Raw genomic sequence first — 26,038 nt, forward strand, 5'->3', positions numbered from 1 at the left:
CTCCCCACAAGTAACCCTCCCTAGTTAGCCACATGCATTGCCTTCTGGAGGCTGACAGTAGCCTCTCAGGCTTCAGACAAAGAGCCACGGGCTTGGTTCTGCCTGGCTCCTTTCTGTCCCACGGAGCGGAGAGCGCACGGCAGAGCACCAAGTCAGAGTTGGGCTCTTTGTTTTTGGTTTTTCTCTGTATCAGAAAAGGGAGAAATGTAATCTTTTTGAGGAAGGGGGAAAAAAGCGAAATCACCTTCAAGAAGCAGTAACATAGATCAGCCCTTGTATAGACTGTTGAGGAACACATCTCTTTTTGTTTTTATAAACTCCATTCTTTTTCTTTTTCTTTCTTTCTTTTTCTTTCTCAGATAAAACAGGAAAAGGAGCAGGAAGTGGAGGTGGAGAATGGATGGGAGGGTGGGCATGGTGGGAAGAATTACTATGTACATAATGTTGTATTTATGAAATATATAAAAATTCAAAAAGAAGAAATGTAATATTTTTAGTTCAGGGGTGGAGGAAATTGGTAGACAATAAGGATAGAAACACAGATCACTGTGCTCAGCCCAGGACAGCTACTCAGCAAATTCTCGTTTCATGAATGAGAAACATGTCTCCAAGATTGAGAGATATAGACCTGGCAAAAAAAAAAAAAAAAAAAGGAAGCGAGAATACTTTGGTGACATACTCTTTTTTTTTTTTTTTTTAAGATTTATTTATTTATTTTAAAGGCAGAGTTAGAGGCAGAGGCAGAAGAGAAAGAGAAGTCTTCCATCTGCTGGTTCACTCCCCAGTTGACCACAGTGGCCAGAGCTGCACCAATCTGAAGCCAGGAGCCAGGAGCTTCTTGTGGGTGCAGGGGCCCAAGCACTTGGGCTATGCTTTCCCAGGCCATTAGCAGAGAGCTGGATCAGAAGTGGAACAGCCCGAACGCGAACCAGTGCCCATATGGAATGCCAGCACTGCAGGTGGTGGCTTTACCCGCTACGCCACAGTACCAGCCCTGGTGGTGTATTCTGTTCCGTGAGAGGACATGGGAAATTGGAATATTCCTCCTGGAGCGGTTTCTAGTACGTCATACTGCTATCAGTGTATCTCTAGCGGACAGGCTGATGGTCCTGTTTTTATTCCCTGGGTCTGGGAAATTCAGACTTTGATATCTAGCAAGTCTCTCCATTATCCACATTCATTTTTGGAAAATGTGTTATTATGCTGTATTTACTTAGCACTTCACACTGGCAAAATTCTATGCCCGTGTTATACGCTACAAAAAATCCACTTACTTGTTACTCTTTTTAGAATGGCAGACAGGGATACCAGAAGGTCTAAGAACTGTGTGTAGGACTGAAAGAAAGCTACTTGCAAATTGTGTTTTAAATTTTTCATAATCTTTTTGGAAACTGGCAGAAGATAAATAAGTCAACCAGTAGATAAGAAGTTAAGGTTTCTTTGCCTTTCCTCCTAGAAAACGAGTAACTCTGGATCTAGAAAGGGACCCAAGGAGGTTATCTACATACAGTTTGCTTGATCCTGGCGAGTTTAACTACAGAGGAGGCACTGGGGAGTTTTTCAGGTGAGGGCACTGTGCTTAGATCTTATCCCAGTGGTGGTTATACAGCTGCTCACATCTGTCAACTTACAGACACAAACTGACAAGATCTGAGAGCAGCATTGTGGAGCAGCAGGTTTTGCTGCTGCCTGTGATGCAGGCATCCCGTAGAAGAGCGCCGGTTCAAGTCCCGGCTGTTCCTCTTCGAGTCCAGCTCCCTACTAATGCACTTGGGAAAGCAATTGAAGATGGTCCAAGTACTTGGACCCCTGTCACCCATGTGAGAGACTCGGATAGAGTTCCTGGCTTCGGCCCAAGCCAGCCCCAGCTGTTGCAGCCATTTGGGATTGAACCAGCAAATGTAAGATTTGACATCTCTCTCTCTCTCTCTCTCTCTCACTCTCACTCTCTCACTCAACTCAGTCACTCTTAGTTCTGAAACGAACAGTTCTTTTTGTTTTTAACTTGTGTTTATTTGAAAGAGAGGGATCTTCCATCAGCTGACTCACTTCCCCAAATGCCCACAACAGCTGGGCCTGGGTCCGGCCAAAGCCAGAGCTGGGAACTCAGTCAGGACCTCCCAGATGAGTGGCAGAGACCCTAGCGCCTGAGCTGCCGCCCAGGATGCACCATAGCAGGAGGCTGAACTGGAAGCAGAACCCAAGCACTCTGATGTGGGATATGGGTGTTCCAAGCATGTCTTAGCCCCCGTGCCAAATGGAAACCCTCTAAATCTAACTTCTTAGAGAAGAATTTCCAGCGGCCTGAAGAAGAAAGCAATTAACATTTCAGAATGAGAAAATAGGCGGCAGTGATTTAATCATATTCTGGTTTGAAGAGACAGTTTCCTGCTCTGGTTGTAGTTCAAGGATGCCCTCAACCTTTTTTGATAATTGATAATTTCTTCATTAATAAGATTCCCAGTCCACACTGCAGGCTTTGGAGCTGGCGTATTTTCTTCTTGGCATTCGTCCCTCCCTCCCTTTACCCTGGCCCCCTCTGCTATCTCTACCCAGCTGAGGTTCCCATCTGTAAGGCCTGTTGCCACAGGATACAGAACTCTCTAGGGAGGAGCGGGAGCTGTGTGTGCCTGCTGGGTTGGTGGCGCTCATAATCAGATAAACATTGTGGAAAGCTTGCTCATTCGCGTGGAAGAGCAGTGGTGCAGCTGAATGGTGGAGCCGCTGGGGCTCCAGGCTGCAGCGTCTGTACCTGCATTAGGCCTGCTCAGCCTGGAGCATTTCCATTTGTGCTGATAAAAGAGCTGGTGAGCATTGCCACTCATGCCGTTCAGCAATGGCAGAACCTTTACTTGAACCCCATGGAAGAAAAGATGAAATGGGCCACAACTAGGAAATCCCGTGTGACTTCCTCACACTGTAGAGTACCTCTGTGTAGTCATAGTGACGCTAGTGTTGTCCTTTTCACCCTCACGATGTTTCATCTGACCTCTTTTCCCCTCTAAGAAAGCTCTGACACACCCGAGACTTTTGCAGCCCGGGGTTCTGCCCTTCTTCCTTCTGGTGGCCCCCGCCTTGAAGGGGCAGCAGTACAGACAGCGCCCCTAAGAGTTCGAAGTGTGGCCTGCTTTTTGAGGACAGAGAAGCTTCTTGGTTCCTGCCTTTGACCTGGCCTTGATTGGGCTTCCTGAGCAAGCAGTGTCTTCACCTCACCCAGCCACAGGGCAGAGATCTCTTCAACACCAGGACGCCACCTCTCTGTTTCCTGTTGTGCAGGCAGGCTTACTCCAACCCAGAAGCTCGGAGTAGCTTTTGCCTTCGTGAGCACAACATCACTGGGGTTCTTAGGGTCGTGTTTGTTTATATTTTCCACACTCGCGCGGTTTGCCTGTCTTGGCAGCCTGCTGGCCTAGGCAATAATAAAGCTTCTGTTGAGGTGAGCAAACAGCTGATGGCGTGGGGCACAGAGGGGACTCCTACAGTGGCCATCTGTAATCTGCCAGGCTGGTGGTCAGAGCAGGCAAGAACAAAAGCCAGTCTGTTTGCAGGCAGATTGGAAAATCAATGTGTTAGTTGTGTTCCTCTCGCTTTGCCTTTCTCCTGGCTGAAAGGGAGGACGCTGGGCCAGCAGTCTGCAGAATCATCACTGGCAAGTACCATTCTAGAGACTCACCTGACAGCCGTGTTACAGCTGGTGGTTCTAAGAGGGTCTGAGATAGCCCAGTCCTACCCATCTTGTTGCTTAACAAGTCATGGGTGGGGGGATCCTTATACCTTCCATCCAGACGTGGACCTGCTGGCCCAGGATTTTGGCATGCTTCTATTCCAGTTACCTACTCACATAAGTTGTGTGCTAATTTCTCTTTTTATCACTGATGGGGGCTTAGAAAGGAGGTCGTTTGTTGCTGGCTGGGAAATGCAGGAATTGCTCTTTGGAGCGTATTTCATAATGTATGTGTGAACATTTTGCTCTTATTCCTAAATCGATTCAGTGTTGTCAGTTAGATGAAAATGTCCTAAACAGCATGTGTATCTGGTTTCCTAGGCCTCAGAGAGCAGAGATCTTACCGGATGGTGTATCGGATCCGTTCTGGCCAGGGAGTGGGCTTATTAAAGGCTTCTGCGAGTCTCTTGACAAATCTCTCCCAGAGCAGGCAGCAGCAGATGTGCAGCTCTGGGAGGGTGTGAGAAGGAAGGGCTCTCCTGTTTTGCCATGTGTTGAAATTGGCCTGAGACAGTTAGCAAATGGCTTTCAACATTTTAATTTGCGCTTTGAAGGTCTACAGCTAGGTTCTCCCTGTCAATGATAGTCTTCTGGTCATGAATAAGAGAAAAGGTGTTTGACTAGAGATGGGTATGTGTATCATGTAAAGTCCATCAACACAAATAAAAAAGCTGTGGCTTCAGTGGTCACTGGGGAGATTCTAAACTCAGCAAATTAGATTTTAAGAGGTTTAGATTTGATCTTAGGTAAAAGAGGGACTTGACATTTTTTATTTTGTTTTACTAGTGGTTTAAAGGAAAAGTAGACTAAACCTAACCACCACTATTACCAAAAAAAAAAAAAAATTTAACACATAGAAGGCCCATTCGCCTTTAGCGCTGACCCTGCCTCACCTTGTATTATTGTTGAATATGTTTCATTCTTTATGTCATGAGACTGTAGAAACCACAACCAGAGCATCTGCAGTTCCTCACATGTCCCATAGACATGAACAAAGTGACCAGAACATAGCAGCATTTAATCATGTGTTGGTTGGAGCGCCTTTATTTTCTGAAAGCTGACTGTGGGCCAGTAATTGTGCCAGGCACTAAGGAGTCAGCTGCTTCCCTTGCTTCAAACCTGAGTAGCTGATGGCAGAGGAGGCACATCCCCTTCATGAAAGCAAGCCCCCTGGGTGTGTCCTTGGTATTTTCCTTTAAAGAACAGAGGTAACTTTTTATTCTCCATTATACTGTAAATCTTAGATTTTTCAGGGTAACAAAGAGAGGAGGTGAAGTAGCTCAACCCTTTGATACGAAAACATGAAACACTGCAAGGAATAAGGGCTGAGTATCCCTAATCCAAAAATCCAAAATGCTCTGCACACCATGATAGCACAAGTGGAAAATTCCACACTGCTGCATGTGATGGGCACACTAAAAAGACTATAAAATTGCCGTCATGCTGTATGTGTAGGGTGCATGTAATGAATTTCATGTTCAGACTTGGGTCTCATTCCAAAGATAACTCATGATATATGTGCAATTATTCTAGAATCCAACAAAAATTGAAATATGAAGTACTTCTTGTCCCAAACATTTCAGACAAAAGGTACCTAACCTTTATTGTGTCATTTCTGTGCACAAGGGGCATAAGTACTTTGCCATTCTCTGGTCAGATCATCCTGAACTTAATTGGGCAGGTTTCAATTTTTCTGATTTTTAAAGAGGCTAATTCTATAAGGAAAAATAAAATGAAAGAGACATTTTCCAGTCAAACCTAAGCTATTCAGAAGAATGGAGAGGGCTAGATGACCCTAAATCCATAAAACATCCTCAGATATTTTTTTTGCCTGATCTCTCACCAGAGCATTAATAGATAGCCTAAATTAAATACTATTTCTCACTTCCTCTCCTTTTTTCAGCTTTCTCTTTGGCAGAGAACCTATTCAGAAGGAAATTAACCCAGGAGCAGATGGCAGGAGACAGCAGGTGGCAGATTGAATAAGCAGCCTCTGAACAACAGTCCTGTTAGCCTGTGTCCTTAACTCCAGTACGGCAGAGTCCCTCAGCATTGAGTTCTCATTCAGCTCTTTTTTAGAGAAGAGTTTGATTTTGTGGGTCCCTCCCTGAGATTGTCCTGCTTCCCTGGATGGTTAAAGAAAGAGAGCATTTTGCCTGACATCCTGATCAAGACAGTCAAAAAGTGGTGTCATAAAAAACCTCTTCACCACCCTGTCTCCACTCTAATGTAGTCTTTTTTTTTTAGTTTATATATATATATATAAACAATCTTATATCTTACAGTATAATGGAGAATAAAAAGTTACTTCTGTTTTTTAAAGGAAAATACCAAGGACACACCCAGGGGGCTTGCTTTCATGAAGGTGATATATATATCTTGTATGTGTGTATATATATATATCTATAGATATATAAACAAACATATATATTTGAAAGGCAGAGTGACAGGGCTGGGGGAAGGGTACCATCATCTGCTGGCTCATTCCTCAAATGTGCACAGCTGTGGGATTTGGGCCAGGCCAAAGGCAAGAGCTCCACCTGGGTCTCCCATGTGAATGGCAGAGACCCAAGTACCTGAGCTATTATCTGCCACCACTCAGGGCGTGCATTAGCAAGACTGGGTTGGAAGTGCTGGCGGGACTCAACGTCGAGCACTCGGATTCGGGATGCAGGTGTTCGAAGCATCACCTGTGCCTCAGTGTCCCTCCTAACTTAACCTTTTGTCACGGGCCCCAAGGAATGAGAAGCAACTTCCACCCCAGGTGTTCCCACCATGTGTGAACTCAAGGCAGGAGCAGCATGTGGAATTCCTGCCAAAAGACAACGTTTTGTGGGAACCATGTTACTGCGTGTACCTCATCTTGAGCAGCTTAGGGATTTTCTGACTATGTGCAGAGCTGCGGGCAGACAGAGGAGGGGGCTGAACGGCAAGAATGGAGCCCTGTGGGAAGCAGGGGTGTTGTGGACCTGGGGTGGAATTACTAGATTTTGTTCCTCCCTTACTGTTTTTCTTTTTTGTTTTCTTCATTTCAATGAAGAGTGTTCCCGTTTCTCCTAGGTGGCACAAGACATACTGACATTACTTAAGCTGATTTCTCTCTAGATTGCTCTGCTATTTTGTTTCTCAATCATCTGTTTTGTTTTGAATTTCCAAAGTACCAGCTTTAGCTTTATGTCTCTGTGGTAGTGAATTAGACATTTGTATAACATTGCGGCTTTTTTCCCCAAATCAGTTTTCTTAAGTTTCTCATTAAAGCAAGATGTTGAAATAGGGGGTGTCAAATGAGGAATGACATTTTAAAATATATATATATATATATATATATATATATTATTTTGCTTTTCTGCCTTCTCATTCTCATTTCAGACTTTATGACTTTTGGTCACAATGACTGATGGAAGATGTGTTTTAACACTACTGTTGCAGAATTAGCGCCATTTTCTCTCTTCTTGTGCTTTATTTAGATTTCGACACAGCCCCAACTGCTGGTACCTGCGAGACTGGACAATCCACACCTGGATCAGGCAGTGTCTAAAGTATGGTGCGGAAGACAAAGCCTTGCACACCGTTCTAAACAAGGTGAATGGTTTCTTGCCACCTAGAGCTGGTTTTCTGGGTGTGGGTGATGGGGTGTTTGTACCTATTACAGTATAGCAAAGAGTGATGCCAGAAACAGCTCTAAAATGGGGCTGGGAATTATGTAATGAACAAATTTAAGAACTCCGCTAGCTGGTGCTTTTCCAAGCACAGGAACTCAGCAAAAAGGACGGATCAGAGCAACAGTGCAGCCAGAAGAGTTCTGCACTCCTGTCGTTTCATTCTTGATACCTAAGCCTTGAATCCTTTGGTGAAATTTGGGGGGCAGGGGGCAGCCTGATCATTTTTGCTGAAATGGGATCTCCAGAGCACTCAGGCTGCATACACACTCTTTTTAAAAAAACATTATTTATGTATTTATTTGAATGTCAGAGTTACACAGAGAGAGGAGAGGCAAAGAAAGAGAGAGAGAGTCTTCTATCCACTGATTCACTCCCCAGTTGGCCACAATGGCCGGAGCTGTGTGGGTCCTAAGCCAGGAGCCAGGAGCTTCTTCCAGGTCTCCCATGTGGGTACAGGGGCCCAAGGACTTGGGCCATCTTCTACTACATTCCCAAGCCATAGCAGAGAGCTGGATTGGAAGTGGAGCAGCCGAGACTCCAACCCGCTACGCCATAGCGCCGGCCCCTGTGCATACACACTTTTTGAAAGACAGTAAAGCTGAGTCAGTCATCCTGTGTCCCTGAAGTCCCTGTGATTCAGATCATTCTGGATTTGTACTCCTCAGGGCAAATAAAGTAGAAAATAAGCAAACGTTTGGAATGCTACTATTGTGAATCTCAACCTGCACAACATTTGTGGCCAGAAAACTTTTTTAACTGTTTTTATGAAAATGTATTGTTTCTGTAGTGTCACTGGACCTTGAAAATAAGAACTCAAAGGGAATATTGATTTTGTTTTGGGGCCCCCTCTGTGCAAAATAATTTCCATTCCCGAGACTTGGACTCAGCTCATCCCAGCATTGATTGCATTCCATTTGTGTTGAGATATTGGTGTGGTACCAGATAAAAAATGAGCAATACCCTGTCCCAACCCTCAGATGGCTTATAATTTAATAAGGTAGAGAGATCAGCAGACTCACTGTTGAATCTAATATTGGACAAGCAGAGGAATGCCAGTAAAAATACCTAGGAAATCAGGATGAGGAAATCTAATTGTGGGGAAAGAATTAGTAGACATGAAGTCCCCTTAAGCTGGTCCCCAGAAGATGCGTGCTTGCGCTGGAGATGGGACAGGGCGAACAATAGTCTGTTAGCTTTTTACTGGGAGCCTAAGGTACGTTAAGGGAGGTACTGAGCCAGGGTGGGAGTGAGAGACTGAGCTGGACCCTCCAGGCCAGGGTATGGCCGTGAATCTCAAGAGGAGGACACGGAAAGCTCCAGGTTACCAATGTTAAATCCTGCTACCTTCGATTCGGAATATAAGGACGCAGATTAGTCTCAAGGAAGGTTCCTAGGAAAACAAAACTAGAAAGGTCTAGAAGAAGAGAACAAAGTGTATCTCGTTTCTGCAGCTCCTCAAGTCTTTTCATGGAAAACACAGCAGTAGTCAGAAGTCCTTGGCCGTGTGTCCCTTACAGGTTCCACCAGTTACCCATAACTTAAGGCAAATAATCTTCTCCTTCTAGAGCTTAGATTTTTGAACTCCGAGTCAAGTGTATTGTACTAATAAATCAGTGATTTTCAGCCCTAGATGCCCGTTAGAGTCACAAAGTTTTTCAAAATTATAGCTGCTGGGCCAGCGCTTTGGCTCACTTGGCTAACCCTCTGCCTGCGGCACCGGCACCCTGGGTTCTAGTCCTGGTTGGGGCACTGAATTCTGTCCTGGTTACTCCTCTTCTAGTCCAGCTCTCTGCTGTGGCCCGGGAAGGCAGTGGAGGATGGCCCAAGTGCTTGGGCCCTGCACCCACATGGGAGACCAGGAGGAAGCACCTGGCTCCTGGCTTCAGATCGGAGCAGGGCCGGCCGTAGCGGCCATTTGGGGAGTGAACCAATGGAAGGAAGACCTCTCTCTCTCTCCCTGTCTAACTCTGCCTATCAAAAAAAAAAAAAATTACAGCTGCTTGCTTTCCCCAAATTCTAATTTTTTGATGTGCCTGGGGCCAGGCAGTCTTTGGTTTGTTTTGTTCTTTGTTTTGTTTTTAGTCAATCTTGTTTTTTTAGATTGGTTTAGGGTCATAGCAAAATTGAACAATGAGGGCCCAGCATTGTGGCGTAGCAGGTAAAGCATCTGCCCACAATGCCAGCATCCCATATGGGCACTGGTTCAAGACCTGGCTGCTCCACTTACGATCCAGCTTCCTGCTTAATGGCCTGGGAAAAGCAGCAGAAGATGGCTCGAGAACATGGGCCCCTGCTGTCCATGTGGGAGACCTGGAAGAAGCTCCTGGCTCCTGGTTTTGGATCAGCACAGCTCCGGCTGTTATGGCCATCTGGGGAGTAAACCAGCAGATGGAAGATCTCTCTCTCTCTCTCTCTCTCTCTCTCTCTCTCTCTCTCCCCCTCCCTCCCTCCCTCCCTCCCTCCCTCCCTCTCTGAAACTCTTTGAAATAAATAAAAATTTTTTTAAAAAATCGAACAATAAGTACAACAGCCATTTCCTGTATACTCCCTACCCCTACCCCTACACGTCTTCCCTATAATCAGCATCCCTTCCAGAGTGGTATCTTTGTTACAGTTGTTGAAAAGCCCATAGTTTCATTCTTGGTGTTGAACATTCTAGGGGACAAATATGTTATGACTGGGGCCAGCATGTGGCACAGATGGTTAAGATACCGCCTATGACACCAGCATCCCATATCAGAGCACCATTTCAGGTACTGGCTGCTGTTCCACTTCCGGTCCAGCTCCCTGCTAATGCTCCTGGGAAAGCAGCAGAAGATGGCCCAAGTTACTGTGCTCTTGTCATCCACGTGGGAGACCTGAGTTGAGTTAAAGTCTCCTGACTTCAGCATGAGCAGCCCCAGCTGTTGCAGCAATTTGAGGAGTGAACCACTGGATGGAGGATTGTACTCTCTCTGTCACTCTGCCTTTCAAATAAAATCTTTTTTAAAAAAAATGTATAATTACTTGTAGCCACCATAATATATCAGAAGGATAGTTTGCTCTAAAAATCCTCTGTGCCCTGCCTATTCATCCCTCATTGATATTCTTTTTTTTTAATTTTATTTTATTTCTTTGTTTATTTATTCAAAAGAGTGACAAGAGAGGGAGGGAGAGGGAGACAGAGAAATCTTTCATCTGCTGATTTACTCTGCAAATGCCCCCAAGAGCCAGACTGGGCCAGGCTGAAGCCAGGAGCCAGTCCTTGGGTCTCTGCACCCAATGGGAGACCCGGAAGAAGTTCCTGCTTCCAGGCTTTGGATCGGCTCAGCTCTGACCATTGGCGGCCATTTGGGGAGTAAACCAGCAGATGGAAGACCTCTCTCTCTCTCTCCAACTCTGCCTTTTGAATAAATAAATAAATCTTAAAAACAAACAAACAAAAAAAAAAAGAATTCAACTATTTAAAAAAAAGGCCAGGCCAAGGACCTGAAAATATTAAATCATCCAGTTGGGGGTGAGGAGGACTTTGTGTGTGTGTGTGTTTAAGCTATGATAGGTGTCAGAATTAAACTGCATTTTTCACATACTGGTTGCATTATAGCAGACAACCACTCACAATGTTCTCACCCTGGCCAGCAGTTCCAGTTACCCGACAAGCTTCTGTTCCACTGTCATAGATGCTGTAAGATGATAGGCAGAGATTCTAAAGCTAGTGGTCAAAAGTTTTCTCCTGAATAATACAGAGGCCTGTGTTAAAGACTGAACTAAAATGGATGTGTTCCCCTTTTATTTTCATTTCATTACAGGTTCAATATGGAATTTTTCCAGATAACTTTACATTCAATTTATTGATAGATTCTTTCATAAAGAAAGAAAATTTCCAAGGTAAGAAACCAAACCCAGATTTGGTTATTTACTGTAGGACTTGTGTTCCCAAAGGGAAGTGCAGGAATGTAGGCATTTCCCCCTTTTTTTCTTCATGACATCTCTTCACGTCACTCTTGTGGTCAGAAGAGTTTTGGTGAAGATGATCATTAATGCAGAAAGCTTGAGAATATTATCTTTGGTTGTTGCTAGGACAGGAAATATGAAAGTACATAAATGATCGTGAAGGAAAGGTTAATCATGCAGGCCGATCTCATTTCGCCTCCTAAACTGAGCAAAATGCAGAATATAAGTAAAGTATAAAATAAATGTGATTTAGTTCTCATGCGTATTTTTGGCTTTGGCAGTAAATACTTGGCAGAACGGGTTTTTAAAAAAAAAAAAATACTGGCTTTGTGGCTTTGTGTTCTTTTAAAGTTTTACCAGTTCATTTATTTAAAAGAAAACCTCTTCCAAGTCCTAGTTTTGCTGCTGGTCTACCAGATGACTTCCCGGTCTGCCTGTCTGTGTCAGTTTCCTCGTTTGTAACATGAACATAGAAGTCTTGTCTACAGCCTCAGAACCATAACAACATATGCAAAACCAGCTGGCTAGGAACAGCTGCACATCCGTGCTAACTCTTATAATTGAGTATATGCAAAACCTGAGTAACTCAGGAACATTTGTTGTACTTGTGATATGTGCAGGTGATGGGATTTGTGCTATATTTTAAACCCGTGTTCCCACTCTCTGCTTTAACAATAACTAAGGGAAGGCAAGTGTTTGACCTTGATTCTCTTGGCTCCTTTTTATCCTGTAGAATATCAGGGGAAAATACGAACTGCTTGAGGCCTGCTCTGCTGTGACCAGCCTTCCCGCGGAAGCAGACCTCTTACGCTGCATGTTGCACTCATCAACAATGAGCGTTTTCCTTGTCCTTGTAGGACTTTCAAACCTGATTGTATTGTCCTTTTTCTAGCCATTGGTTTCTGTCTTCGAGTCCCTGAGATTTAGAATCTCCTCTAGCATGTTTTCCCTCCTCTGCCTCAACGGAGAGCAGAGAATGGGCCAGTTAGCGCAGCCTTTCCGCTCTGCTTGTCAGGATGACCTTGAACATTGGCATACTTCCTTTCTGTGTGCCGGAGCTCTTCTAGCCAAGGAACATGGTGCCTTAAATTTGCTTCATAGTTTCTGAGACATTTTCACATGTTGGACTATCCAAAAATCTTTCGAAGCAGATGGGACAAATACCATTAGGAAGATGATGCCAGGAGCCAAGAGAAACAAAGTGGCTTCTCCAGTGTCCCCGAGCTCACGGGTGCAGTAGCACTAGATTTAGCCTGTTTGGAGCTGTATCGTAGACACTGCAGGCATGGGAGGACCTGGTTAATGGAAGGAGGGTCAGAGCCTGCGTTTGTTATTTCCTGATTCTTCTTATGATTCTACCACACCCCACTTTTTTAGAGTGTGTAATTTGCTGATGTTACCTCCAGCTGATCGCCTCTCCTTTTTCCTTTCATCTCCTTGCCAGATGCTTTGTCTGTGGTTTTTGAGGTCATGTTGCAAGAAGCCTTTGACGCGCCATCCACCCAGCTTCTGTCTCTCTATGTTTTATACCACTGCCTGGCCAAGAAGACAGACCTCAATGTAAGTGATCCACCCCACAGCAGGGCTGAGAGCTTTGGGAAGAACCAAGCAGTGGCTACTCAGTCGTGGAGCAGGTGGCCCGTGGAAACGTTGCCCTCAGAATCTGGAAAACAGAACCCAGTGTGTGGCTGTGTGGTGGTGCACCACTGGGCGTGTGTGCTCAGTCTGAACATTTTAGCTACTGCGTTCTAGCAGAGTTGAGCTGCATGTCTGTGCACTTGACAGAATCGCAAGTCACAGTCCCTGTGGCACATCCTGAGCTAGGCTGAGCGACCGTGGACTCTCAGAAGTGGGTCTCTGATCATCACTGAGAGCCGGGCATGGCCTATCAAGAAAGCAAGGCGGCATCTAGCTCTGACCGCAATCTGGGGTGCTGCATACTGATTATTTACTTTGCATCAGGGTTTTCGTAAGGTTGTTGTAGGTCCATTGTGTTCTGGAAGGTCCATAAAGACAAATTTTGGTTTCAGGTCCTAGGTTAGGTTGTTTAGTCACTATTTATTGCTTTCCTAAGCATAACAATACTAGTATTTGTGCAGCACTTAACTTCACACCAGGCTGTGTTCTTGTTTGTTTAAACTCATCAGTGCATTTAGGCCTCACACTGACTGTGCCGATAAGGACACAGGGACGTAGAGATGGCAGAGCCAGGCAGTCTGGCTCTGTGGTCTGCCCTTAAGTTCCAATGTAGCCTGCAGAAATCCCAGTTTGAGTAGGAACTGCAAAATGCATCTAGTGCAGGCTGTGTTGTAAAGAACACTTGGTATTGTGTGCCTTCCTAAGTGTCCTAGTCTATGATATTGCCCACATTCGTTAAATATAGTGAGCACCTACTTGTTCCCGCTATTGCCACGTGCTGGTTATACAGTGGTACACAAACATTTCCTGCCACAGGCATCTGAAACAAACACACAAGCATAAAATTATGACTATAATAAGCATGGCAGTGGAGAAGTCTGTGAAACACCCATGTGGTAGGGAACTTTGTACTTTAAACTTCAGTTGGTTAGAAATGGAAATAGTTCAGAGCTTGTCAGGAAATTGTTCTTGGGTTAATATTGAAGGATGAGCAGGAATTACTTAGCTGAAGAGCAGACAGTATGCAAACTCTCTGTGGCAGGAAGAGCGTGGTGAGCAGATGGCCAGGGCAGCCACAGTGGCAGAGTGGAAGGGAGGATGTGGGCGAGACAAGGTTGGAGAAGCCACGGAGAAGCTTGAAGCAGAGGGCATAGCGAGATCAGATTTGTGTTTCAAAAAGCGCCCTCTGGCTGTAATGTGGATGAGATTGGAGCAAGACAAGGATGGATATGGTCAGACCAGCGTAGGGGCTTTTTATTTTTTATTTTTTTAAGATTTATTTTATTCATTTGAAAGGCAGAGTTAGAGAGAAATCTTCCATCTGCTGGTTCCCTCCCCAAATGACTGCAACAGCCAGGGCTGGGCTGGTCCAGGTCCAAGCCAGGAGCCTGGCACTTCATCCGGGTCTCCCACATGGATGGCAGGGGGCCCAAACACTTGGACCATCTTCCGCTGCTTTCCCAGGCATGTTGGCAGAGAACTGGATCGGAAGTGGAGCAGCCAGGGCTCAAACCGGCACCCATATGGGATGCCGGCATTGCAGGCAGCAGCTTAACCCATTACATCAAAACACTGCCCCAGTGTAGAGACTCTTAAGGATTCCAGATAAGAGATAATGGTGGCCTAGGGACCAGGATGTGGTGGAATTTGTGACCAGTAGACGTATTTGGGAAGTAAGTAACAAGATGAAGATGTGGAGGCAGGGAGTTAGGGGTCACATACCCCCTTCTCAGTTCCTGGCTTGTAGATCTGTGCAGATGGGGTGCCATGTGTTTGCAAAGGGAATTCTGAAAAGAGATTGGGTTTTTTGAGGAAAATCATGAACTTGGCTGTGAACATCCTGCATTTTGAGATGCTTTTGAGCCGGTCGAGAGATTTCACTAGGGAAATTAGGGGCTTAACAGAAAGATCTGAACTGGAGATGCGATTTTGGAGATTAGTTTATAAACCATATATAAATGTCTGCACATAAGGCTCAGAGCGAAGGGAAGGCGAATCAGGAATGTGTTGGGCCGCAGAGTCCCTTGGAAGAGTGATCTGCCGTGTAGGGTGCTCCTGCGAGGGCGGGGTAAGATGAGGAGTAGAAACAGCTCACTGAATGTTGTAGTTTGGAGGCCCTCAGGTTGTCACCTTGGCTCCCATAGAGTAGTGGGGCAGGAAGCCAAATTGGAGTAGATTATGGAGTGCTTTAGAGCTGCAGAAAGGAGACAGCATGTCTAGGTGAGGAGGGAGCCTGGGAGTGTGAGATTCATTGCGTGTGAACAGGAGAGGTACAAGCATGCGGCAGGACAACCTTGAGGACCTTGGTGGGCTAGCGCCTGAACTCCTCCAGCGGAGCATCTACAGTAGCCTCTCAGGGTGGGCAGGGATCTGATACCTTATGTTGACACATAAATAGCTTATCGCACGAACAGCTGTAGTTGTCGTATTCCCAGACAATCAAAAAACTGCAGACTTGTGTCCGTCTGTTCCTGTTCATCTCCCTTAGGAAGTCTGCTTTCCAGTCACCTTCAGCACCTCACCTGATTGCTGGCACATCAAGGAAAACTGTCGCTTCAGTATGTCACTGCTCAGAGGAGCTTTAGCCCCTAACGCATCCCAGTACTGTAGCCCATGTTTTTCCCCATTGGAAGACATTTCTATATTTTTTAAATTCCTTATTTATTGTTGAACCAGATTTTCACACAGTTTACGGTGGGGGGCACCCAGTTTCCCTTGATTAGAGTGCTTTGCTTTTGAAACTAATGACCTGGTCCTTAATTATCAGCTCTTTCACCTACCTGTGCTGCAGAAGTGCCTGGGCAGTTTTGTTTTTCTCCCAAGGTCTTTGCCTCTTTCAGAGGTTTAGTGAAAAACGTTAAGAACTGTCGCTTGTACCACACAAAGTCGGTTCACAGTCAGGAGGCTTGGGTGCCTGTTAACCCTGGGGAGCCTGGCTCTCACCTGCCTGCAGTGGCAGCCTGCAGACCTTGCTCATTCTCCGCTTCCTCCCCGACCTCTGAGTGCAGAGACCAGCGTAGGGCAACCTGTCCTGTTTCCACGCTGAATGCAGGGCAGCTGCCCTGGCCCTGCCTACCCCTCTGACACCCGGAGGGCACAGCTCCCATTACGGGGGGAGCTGCCAAGGCTCTCCTCCGGGCCCTGTGTCGGCTGCGAGGCATTGCTGCCACTGTTGGCTGCAGGCTGTGTTTCTCCCACCACCACCACCCAGGTCTCAAAAGGCTTCAATTTTATTGAAGTGTAATTTTGCACCCTGGGTTGAAACAAATGATCATCGCTAAGTGTTTCTGATTGCCTAATTTGTTTTTAAGAGGCATAAGACAGTCTAAAAGCAACTTAATAGTGGGATTTATTGTAACACTGTGAGGAGAATTATTATTGCTGAATTGTTTAAAACTCAAGCTTCCTCCATTACCATAGAAATTTGAATGAGTGTGGGACCAGCAGAATGTTGAATCTTCCTCGATCGTCTCAAACCAGTGTTGGTCTAGAGCATGCTCCTTTTCTTTAAGCATAAATACCTTTTATTTACGAAACTGGAAGTGTGTGTGTGTGTACATATAGCTTTGTTAAACCTCTGTGTTGTTTTTTTTTTTTTTTAATTTTTTGACAGGCAGAGTGGACAGTGAGAGAGAGAGAGACAGAGAGAAAGGTCTTCCTTTTGCCGTTGGTTCACCCTCCAATGGCCGCCGCGGCCGGCGCACCGTGCTGATCGATGGCAGGAGCCAGGAGCCAGGTGCTTTTCCTGGTCTCCCATGGGGTGCAGGGCCCAAGCACCTGGGCCATCCTCCACTGCACTCCCTGGCCACAGCAGAGAGCTGGCCTGGAAGAGGGGCAACCGGGACAGAATCCGGCGCCCCAACCGGTACTAGAACCCGGTGTGCCGGCGCCGCTAGGCGGAGGATTAGCCTAGTGAGCCGCGGCGCCGGCAAACCTCTGTGTTTTTAACTTAATGTTGTAACATGTTGTTTTCTTCCACATCATGGAAGATCACATTTTTACATAAAGTGTCCGTGACTTGGCTGGCCCGTGATCTGATGTATTCTGTTGCAGTGGGAAGAGGAGCGGAACTTTGGTGCAGCCCTGTTACTTCCAGGCCTAAAGCAACAGAACTCAGTGGGTTTGAGTTCCCAGTTATATGGCTACGCACTTCTTGGTAAGCTAAGTGAGCCTTACTGACACTGTTCTTCCTAGACAGAACAGATACTTTTATCCACTGTCTAATACCAGTATAACCTGATTTAAATTTGCAAGTGAAATTCCAATTACAGCCTTCATCTTTGGACATCAAAATAGGCCACCATGGCCTCCACATTATGACATAAGAGTTAAAAGGGTTCTTAAATCCCGTCACCACTAAAGTGAAAGGCAGGCCTGGTGGCCACAGGTAATGTTTGTGTGGGGAGGAGCAGCCAGTAGAACGTTCCCCAGTCTCAACAAAGCTCTTTTTCCCCTTGAGACCTAAAGTCCAGGAGGCAGGAGATTGAGAGTTCGGGTTGCACTGTATCTTTGGTGTTGTTTTCAGGTGAGGCAGGTGAAACTCAGCACAGCCCGCCGCACTTGGGGCCAAGCAGAGAGGGGCTCGCTGTGCTTGTACAGCGCGCCATGGGGTGCAGAGGGGTGCAGGCATTGAAACCACACAGGTCACGAGGACAGCGTCCTCGCTCCTGGTCGTGTGGACTGTGCGCAGAGACCATCCATCTAAACGCGCCTCACCTCAGAGGGCTTCAGGTGCCAGCTTTCCCAGTACCCTCCCATTCTCTCTCAAATGGTTGGGCGAAAGGGTTTCGGAGTTTATCAGACTGGCCTAACAAGCATCGACCACTCCTGAAAAATCACTTTTTCCTTATTTGCCTCCTACTTTTGATTGACACGTGTTTTCCTCTGCTTTCTAATGAACACAGGACTGTGACACTGGATGGACTCCTGGGGAAGTGGGCAGGGCTTAGAAAATGTTCTCGGTTGTTGTGTCTGAGCAGAGGCCCCGGCCCTTGTGACTGGCCGCCACCAGGACACAAGCCGGGTGCCGTGTAGCCTCCTGCGACCCTGCTGGAAACAGCAGCCTGGAATGTGACTGCAGCCAGCCTCAAGCACCTTAAAGGTCTAAAATTAGCTGTCGTCTGAGCAGCTTTGTCTGTTTATGTCCTCCCATAGCTTTGTCAAATCCTCCCTCCTGGTGGCAGTGGATTTAAGACGTGTCGCCTCACAGTGACCTTGGTCGTGGATGCAGGGAGGGGTTCTGCTCAGGGAGTGCCGAGAGCCCCCCTGCTGCCATCCGTCCACCATCTGCATCTGCTGCTCCACTGTGCTGGCGTAAGGCGCCAGCAGGAGCATCCGTGTCCTGCGATCCCGTGAGGACTCCGTGATTTAACAGCCAGCAAAGCCCAAAGAAAGGGAAAAAGAGCAAGTTTCTTTCTTCCTAAAGTCACAGCTGTTTTGGAATATTTTGGAAAATGCCAAACATTGCTTGGTAGGAAAAGTTGTCAGATGTTGACAAGATTTTCACTGTAGGAAAGTTGTGGGATTGCTTTTCCTAAGGAAGATTTGGTTCTTGAAACAGAAATGGTTTCTCAGCTGACTTGCTTGCTAAGGAAGCCTCACTTTGTTTGTTTGGTTAGTTTTTTTAGAAAACTTTTATTTAATAAATATAAATTTCGAAAGTACACTTTAGGATTATAGCGGTTTTTCCCCCATAACCACCCTCCCACCCGCAAACCATCCCATTTCCTACTCCCTCTCCCATCCCATTCTTCATCAAGATTCAGTTTTAATTATTTTTATATACAGAAGATCAACTTAGTATATACTAAGTAAAGATTTCAACAGTTTGCACCCACACAGACACACCAAGTATAAAATACTGTTTGAAGACTATTTTTACCATTAATTCTCATAGTCCAACACATTAAGGACAGAGATCCTACATGGGGAGTAAGTGCACAGTGACTCCTGCTGTTGATCGAATAATTGACACTCTTATTTATGACATTAGTAATCTCCTGAGGCTCTTGTCATGAGCTGCGAAGACTGTGGAAGCCTCTTGAGTTCACAAACTCTGACTTTATTTAGACAAGGCCATAATCAAAGTGGAAGTTCTCTCCTCCCTTCAGAGAAAGGTACCTCCTTCTTTGATGGCCTGATCTTTCCACTAGGATCTCACTCACAGAGATCTTTCACTTAGGTCATTTTTTTGCCACAGTGTCTTAGCTTTCCATGCCTGAAAAACTCTCATGGGCTTTTTACCCAGATCTGAATGCCTTAAAGGGCTGATTCTGAGACCAGAGTGCTGTTTCAGGCATTTGCCATTCTATGAATCTGCTGTGTATCCCAGGGAAGCCCCACTTAAGAAGCAGGTAGGGAGACCCCTGCAGAGGCCTGCAGCCCTGCACACTTTGTGAGACTCTCTGCCAGCCCCAATGAAAAAGGGGGAAAATGAGTCGGCACAACTTTGTAGTAAGAAATGTCCACAGCGAGTGTTTCCACCTCTGCACCATCTAAGTGCAGTGCCACAACCAGCTGTGCTGAGGCTCTGGGGATGGATTTGGATTGATCCTTCCCTGTGGCTACGTAGAGCTGCCAGGCAAATGCTCGTTGTGCCGTCAGGTCACAGCGGGGTGTTGTGGAGAGGCCTTCTTCATTGTTCCTCTTGGCCCCAGGGAAGGTGGAGCTGCAGCGAGGACTGCGGGCCGTGTACCACAACATGCCTCTGATGTGGAAGCCAGGCTACCTGGACAGAGCCCTGCAAGTGATGGCGACGGCCGCCTCCTCCCCTGAAGACAGAAAGCTGTGCAGAGAAGCGGTAGGTTCCTGGGCCCTCACTCGGCCACCTGTTGACCTTGGACTTTGTTCTCACCGTCTTCCCCCACCCCTGCACTTTAGGTGGAGTAGGTACTTAGCACTTTCAGAGGAGTGGACAACCACAGAACATTCTGAGCGCTGCTGATGGAAAGCACTGGAAAGTGAGGTGGATGCTGATTTATAACTCATTGTCTGGAAGAACTAGTCCCCTCCCCTGAAACTCATGCTGAGTTCAGTAAAACACTTCCTGCTCCGTAACGCCCCCTACCCCCAGCCCTGAAATCTGAGCACCGAGGAGTGGGTGGGAGTTCGTTCTAAGCATTTCTGGTACTTCTGTACCCTCACGTGTCCTGAAGGACCACGGAGCATTCTTTCTCCAGATGCGAATCTGGACACCAGAGGTGGCAGGCTTGCTTTCCTGCACTCACCCGTTCTTGGTAAACGTATGCTGCTGAGGCCGGGGTCCGATGTGCCTCTCAGAGTTCCCAGGGGGTCGCTGCACCTGGACTACAACACCGTCCCCACAGCTCACCCCTAGTGGGTGATGCCCTGAACTTACTGGACTTAGGTCCCAGGAGATGCAACGAGTGCTCCGCCCCACAGGCAGCCACAGCGTCCGCTCTTGGCCATGTGCGTTTATACCCAGAGTGAGGCCTGGAGAGACGTCGGCTGCCTCCTTGCCAGGGTGTGAAGGTTCCCTTGGAGGTGCTTGTCTGTGTTGCCTTGACCCTGATTCCATGGGCTGTGCCCTTGGCCTTCATTGCAGGCATGGTGCACAGGTCTGGTACCTGCCTGGCACCTTCTACTAACATCTAGTGAACCGTTACAATCTTCGCCACGTGTTTGGGCTAAAAGATATACATTGCTAAGATACACGCTTCAACACTGCTCTGGTCAGTGCTGGTGATGGAAGATATAAAATTACATGTAAATTTTTTGCCAGGGAAATAGCCCTTTCAATTGGAGCCAGATTTGCATTGTTTTTTTCCTGACTCCATAGGAGTTGGGTGTAGTGTATCAGTAGTAATCAAAGGCTGTGGAGTATTTTCTGAATTTGCATTATGTGATGTGGACAGGGCTGGTCATATCCAGCAGGTGCACCGGCCTTGCCAGTGTTTCTCTGCCGTCTGATAGACTAGGCCCTCCGCGGTCCAGGGAGCTGAACGCTGCAGTGAAAGTGAGGAGGAGAGGCTTCAACAAAAACCACCCTGTGCTCTTCAGTACTGCTTCTGTCACAGCTGTCACCTCACTCAAAACCTCCACGCTTGCATCTCTGGTGTTTGCCAACAGCTCATGTGGGTGACACTGATTATTAATTTTCAGATACTCTGTGAGCTGAAGTCTTTGTCAGAGAGCGACCCCTGCCCATCCAGAGGCTTTTCCAGGCACTCAGCATGACGTCTTGTTGGTTGTGGTCTGCAGTGGTCTTTTCAGTTCCAAACTGACTGAGGGAAATAGACATGGATGGCAGAGGTTCACGAGCACCCATCAGGTGCCATTGCTCGGTGCCTCCCTGGCTGATTAAATGCAGCTTGAATGTGATGGTGCTTAGGCACATAATTCTTAGCTTGCTTATCTACATCATCTAATTTGTACGGAGTGTTCTGTCCAGTCAACACATACGGTGTTATGTGGACAAATAGAACCATTCACGTTTGCTACAAGTGTATGTAATCCTCTCCTGGTTTTTTAGGGCCTGTTTGCCCTGTCTCCTTCTCCAGTCTGTCTGCACACTGAGCATCCGGACCGCCCCGATGCACAGTCCCTGACCCTCTGTCTGCTCTGCAGCTCGACGTGCTGGACGCTGTGCTGAAGGCTGTGACGTCCCCAGCCGCCGAGGCCTTGGAAGAGCAGCCCCAGGAAGGCGAAGGCACGCTGGGCCCAGCCCACCTGGTGGAGCAGTTAGACATCGAGGAGACCGAGCAGTCCAAGCTTCCCCAGTACCTGGAGCGCTTTCAGGTAAAGCAGCCGGGTACTGAGTGTCAGCTGTGCATACTCCCTCCACCTCTGCTGTGGGGACAGGCAGACTGAGGCCTTGTGTCACACACAAAGGCATTAAAAACTGGCATCAAAAATGGCATTTTTATTGCTACACACAGGAAGTGGTCTGAAGAGAGAGCAATGGAATGTGTCTGTTCCTTCTGTACTCGAGTTAACCAGTCGCAGTGTTGCTCCGTAACACAGCAGGCGGCTACACACTCGTCCCTGCTGGGGGCCTGCTGCCTCCTCACAGCCACAGCCTGGCTCCCGCCCCAGGCGGGAAGGGTCTGGTCACGTGTTAATGACCCAGCACCCAGTTAGCTGTGACAGAGCCACATGTGAGCAGGTCGGGATGGGGGCAGGCGTCGTCTGTTGCTCGACTTTGGCTGCTTTTTGTCATGTCTCATGTGCCTGGAAGATTGGAACAGGTTCCCACCATTTCTCCCTGGGCCGGCCCTTTGATAGCTGTGGACTCTGTACATCCCCAAGAGCTCCATGTTGAGACTCAGAGAGAAAGGGAGAGAGAGAGTCAGTGTCTGAGCCCCTGGCGTCTTGCTTGCTTTGTTTCTGACCCAGCACCAGGGGAATGGGACTTAGCCCCATCCATGCCCGCTGACCTCTTGTGACACTTGGGGACAGGTGGCTATAAACTTCGCTGGGTCGTTGCATTTCTGTTTCTTCAGGAGTTATACTGAACCTGCCGTGGGAAAGGTACTGCCCGTGTTATCGGGAGATTCTCTTGTATCTGTAGCAGCTGTTTGTCCCAGTACTTCTATAAGGTCATGGTCCGTTCTGTCATTTGAAACCAGGAAGGAAGTGTCAATCCCCTTTCCTGAGACCGAGAATTGGCAGCAGAGCAGTATCTTTCCTCTCTACTCGGCATATTTGGCTGAAGAAAACTTAGTCTGCTGAGCCCCACGGATTACCACTTGCCACCTTCACACAGAGCAGGGTTGCTACATCGCTCTCAGAAGTGACCACTCCTGTCCCTTGAGTCTCCCAGGGCAGAGCTGTGTGCCTATTTTAAGTTCTCAGCTATCACTCTTCTGTGGACACATTTTTATAAAAATTGAAGGAAAAGAGATTGGAGACTTCATGCCTGCTGGCCGGGTGTCACGTGTCACTGCACCGCCCTGCTCCTCACCAGAGCCCTGGCTCAGGGAGCCCTCACGCCACGTTGCACAACCACAAGGCCCAGAGGGACTGACCCGCCAGCCACTGATTGACTTTGAACCAAAGTTCACTGACTCAGACCCAAGTCCTCATTCTCCCATCCCAGGCCTGCTCCTTGGCCTCAAACCCCACTCTGGGTGACACCTGAGAGAATCATTGTCATTGTACATTTCCTTTTCGTCCCGTGTCTTCATTGTTACTAGTCTGAGGTCATCTGTTTAGACTCATTCTTATGTGGCTGACCCGTCTCACGAGGTCTCGGGCCACTCCTCAGCCCGTGGACTCCGCCTCCCCTACAGCTGTGCACTTCCTGGGAGCAGGCCTCACCGCTGTGCCCGGTGAGCCACATTTGCTTGTGGAACACCCGGGGTTGTGTGGGACGAGCTGCAGCAGGGCCCTAAGTGGTGCTGGCTGATCCTCGCATCTTGGAAGGCGTAAGCAGATTCGGGTTTTAATGCCTTCCTTCTCCCAGAGTCAAGCACTGACCAACCCGAGCTGCCGTCCAGATGCTGCTGGGACGGACGGAGAGGCTGACCCGCAGGGGAGCACAGCAGGTGCAAGCGTGCCACGGCGCAGGAGAGCACGCCGGGAGTGAGGAACCGAAAGGATGTCCCTCTGTTGGGAGGAACGCTCGGAAGGCAGTGTGTCAGTGTTTCTAAGGAAATGCTGCGGAGGGTTCGCTCCAGTTTATCCGGCGTCTCCGCCATTTTGTTTGCATCTTGAATTCTCGTGCTTGGAGTTCGCTGCTTGGTTGGGTCTGGGCCAGAACAGGAGCACAGATCTTGTTGCACACGGATGGTGTGAGTGAAGGGCAGAAACAGCACGTGGCGCCGTGAGTGGCAGGAAGTGGCCGGAGATCACCGAGCCGGGTGGAAGGCCATGCCTCTTCTGCAGCAGACGCGTGTGTTTGCACCGACTTCATCTCCTCTCCTCTTGTATTCCTCCCCCTTTCTCTTTCTTCCTTGTCACCCACAGGCCTTGCAGGCCGAGCTCCAGGCCCTGGGCAGAGTGGAATCAGAAAGCCTTGTGACTCTGACCACCCAGCTGGTCAAGGAGCAGCTCCCCAGCTGCGAGGCCGAGGACCTGGCCACCTACGAGCAGAAACAGCAGCAGTGGCGGCAGGAGCAGGTGCAGCTGATCCAGAGGGAACAGGAGCAGCGGGAGAAGGCGAGAAAGGAGCACCAGGCCCGGCAAGCAGCAAAGGCTTCTGCGTGACAGGCCGTGGGCCCCCCCTCCAGCAGCTCCTCAGTGCCCGGGCCGGAGGGCGGCAGCAGGGGGCTACGGCCTCTGTGTGACAGGCCGTGGGCACCCCCACCCCCACCCCCAGCAGCTCCTCAGTGACTCGGCCCAGGGGGTGGCAGCAGGGGGCTACGGCCTCTGTCTGCGTGACAGGCCACAGCCCCCCACCCCCACCCTGCCAGCAGCACCTCAGTGACCCAGCCCAGGATGCGGCAGCGGGGGGCAGCAGCCTCAGCTTCCTCCTCAAAGCTTCTCCTGCTCTAACGCAGACACCTGTGTCCCACTGTCAAGAGGCTGTCACTACCTGTCCACAAGCCACCGAAGCCACCAGCTCTACCTGTAGGGGGCTCTTGGGGCTTTCTGTGGGGGTCCAGGGGCACCAGAGGCAATTTTCAGCTTTGAAAATCCCAGCACCTTCCTGGTGGTAGGAGAAGGTAAGGCTGAGAGCCGGGTCTCCCAGCCCAGGCACGTGAGACCAGGTGCAGTGCGCATGCCGACGCCTGTGCCCTGAGCCGCCTCGCCAGCGCTGAGAGCCGGCTAGGGTGTGCATACACACCCACGCTCTGCCTTCCACCACACCTCCCTCTCCGGACCTGCCCTGGGAGAAGTGCAGGAGTAAACCCAATAGCACGAACCCTGTGGACTTCCAGGTGTAGGCACCCACAGTGACGTTTTTAGAATGGAAGGGCTCTTGAGAAAGCCAGTCCTGGCTAGGACACCTTCGTCAACACTGGGGTCACTTTTTCCAAAGCTTTGTATCAGCACAATGAGCCGCTGGTGCACATGCACACACGCACAACCTGTGAATGCCAAGCTGGAGACAGCGAGATGGGCACGGGGCTATGAGGACTGTCGGGACGGCAAGTGCCCTGAGTTTGCCCCTCTGTGACACGGGCCAGGGCCGCTGCCCGCCGTGTCCTGTTGCCGGGAAGTGCAGTGCCAGCTTTCCCTCAGGCCTGTGCTCTTCTGTCGAGAACCTGTGGAAATAAATGTGCTGGCATTGTTTGTGTGTGATCTTTGGAGGAGAAAGAGGAAGTGTTACCATCAATGTCGTTACCATCATTTTGAGCAACTTATTTTCAATCTTCCTTCCCCATCAGACCAGCATTTCTAATCATCATCACCACCACTACCACTACAGACTTACCCTGTTTTTAACATTTATTGGAAAGCAGGGTGACAGGGAGAGGAAGAGACAGAGAGGTTTTCTATCCGCTGGTTCACTCCCCAAATGACCACAACAGCCAGGGTTGAGGTTGGCCGGAGCCGGGAGCTCCATCTGGGTCTCCCATGTGGATGCAACCATCTTCTGCCGTCACAGGTGCATTAGCAAGGAACTGGATCAGAAGTGGAGCAGCTGAGACTTGGGCCATCTGCTGCTGCTTTCCCAGGTCATTATCAAGGAGCTGGATTGAAAGTGGAGTAGCCAGGACTCAAACTGGCACCCATATGGGATGCCCACTTTGCAGATAGCAGTTTAACCTATCATGCCACAGTGCTGGCCCCTTAAAACATTTTTAAAAGGCAAAATTTAGATGCAGGGACAGACAAGCAGGAGAAAAGATGACCCCATGTCCGGAGTGGTGCACCTACAAGTGGAGGGACGCCACAGTGTGCCCCTGGAACCATCGGAGAGACTCCGGGCCTGCTGACACCTTGGTGTCTGACTTCAAGCCACCAGAACTTTGTTTTGTCAAGAGCCCAGTTTGAGGTACTTGGTTCTGACAGCCCTAGGAGACTGATACACCAGCAGTTGTTTGTTTGTTTGCTTCTGACCTACTGAGCATTGGCAGACACAGCTGTAAAATTACGCTGGTGAGAGTCTGCTGCAAATTTTGGCAGTCCTCTTTAGTTCCACGGTCCTCTTCAGTTCCGTGGCCCTCCCGTTCAT

General features: G+C 48.3%; 1 protein-coding gene across 15 annotated transcripts in view; it reads left to right on the forward strand.

Annotated features, from left to right (window-relative positions):
• The window catches only part of MRPS27 (mitochondrial ribosomal protein S27), a 102,069-nt gene extending 76,919 nt beyond the window's left edge, over positions 1 to 25,150 (forward strand). For 6 of the 15 annotated variants that reach the window (XM_051833253.3, XM_089312571.1, XM_089312572.1 and 3 more), the window contains 8 exons: positions 1,457 to 1,564; positions 7,192 to 7,306; positions 11,175 to 11,253; positions 12,764 to 12,879; positions 17,011 to 17,113; positions 19,614 to 19,756; positions 21,544 to 21,714; positions 23,884 to 25,150. In XM_051833253.3, coding sequence (XP_051689213.3) covers positions 1,457 to 1,564; positions 7,192 to 7,306; positions 11,175 to 11,253; positions 12,764 to 12,879; positions 17,011 to 17,113; positions 19,614 to 19,756; positions 21,544 to 21,714; positions 23,884 to 24,123 — 1,075 coding nt within the window. In that variant the 3' untranslated portion in view covers positions 24,124 to 25,150. Of the gene's footprint in view, positions 1 to 1,456; positions 1,565 to 3,547; positions 3,650 to 7,191; positions 7,307 to 11,174; positions 11,254 to 12,763; positions 12,880 to 17,010; positions 17,114 to 19,613; positions 19,757 to 21,543; positions 21,715 to 22,544 lie in introns of those variants that run through there. The other 9 variants (XM_002721108.6, XM_089312573.1, XM_089312574.1 and 6 more) reach the window with 4 other exon arrangements.
• Positions 25,151 to 26,038: the final 888 nt, after the last annotated feature.

The sequence above is a fragment of the Oryctolagus cuniculus genome, chromosome 14 (genome assembly GCF_051225735.1).
Source record: "Oryctolagus cuniculus isolate XC-2025 breed Fujian yellow rabbit chromosome 14, ASM5122573v1, whole genome shotgun sequence".
Classification (NCBI taxonomy): domain Eukaryota; kingdom Metazoa; phylum Chordata; class Mammalia; order Lagomorpha; family Leporidae; genus Oryctolagus; species Oryctolagus cuniculus.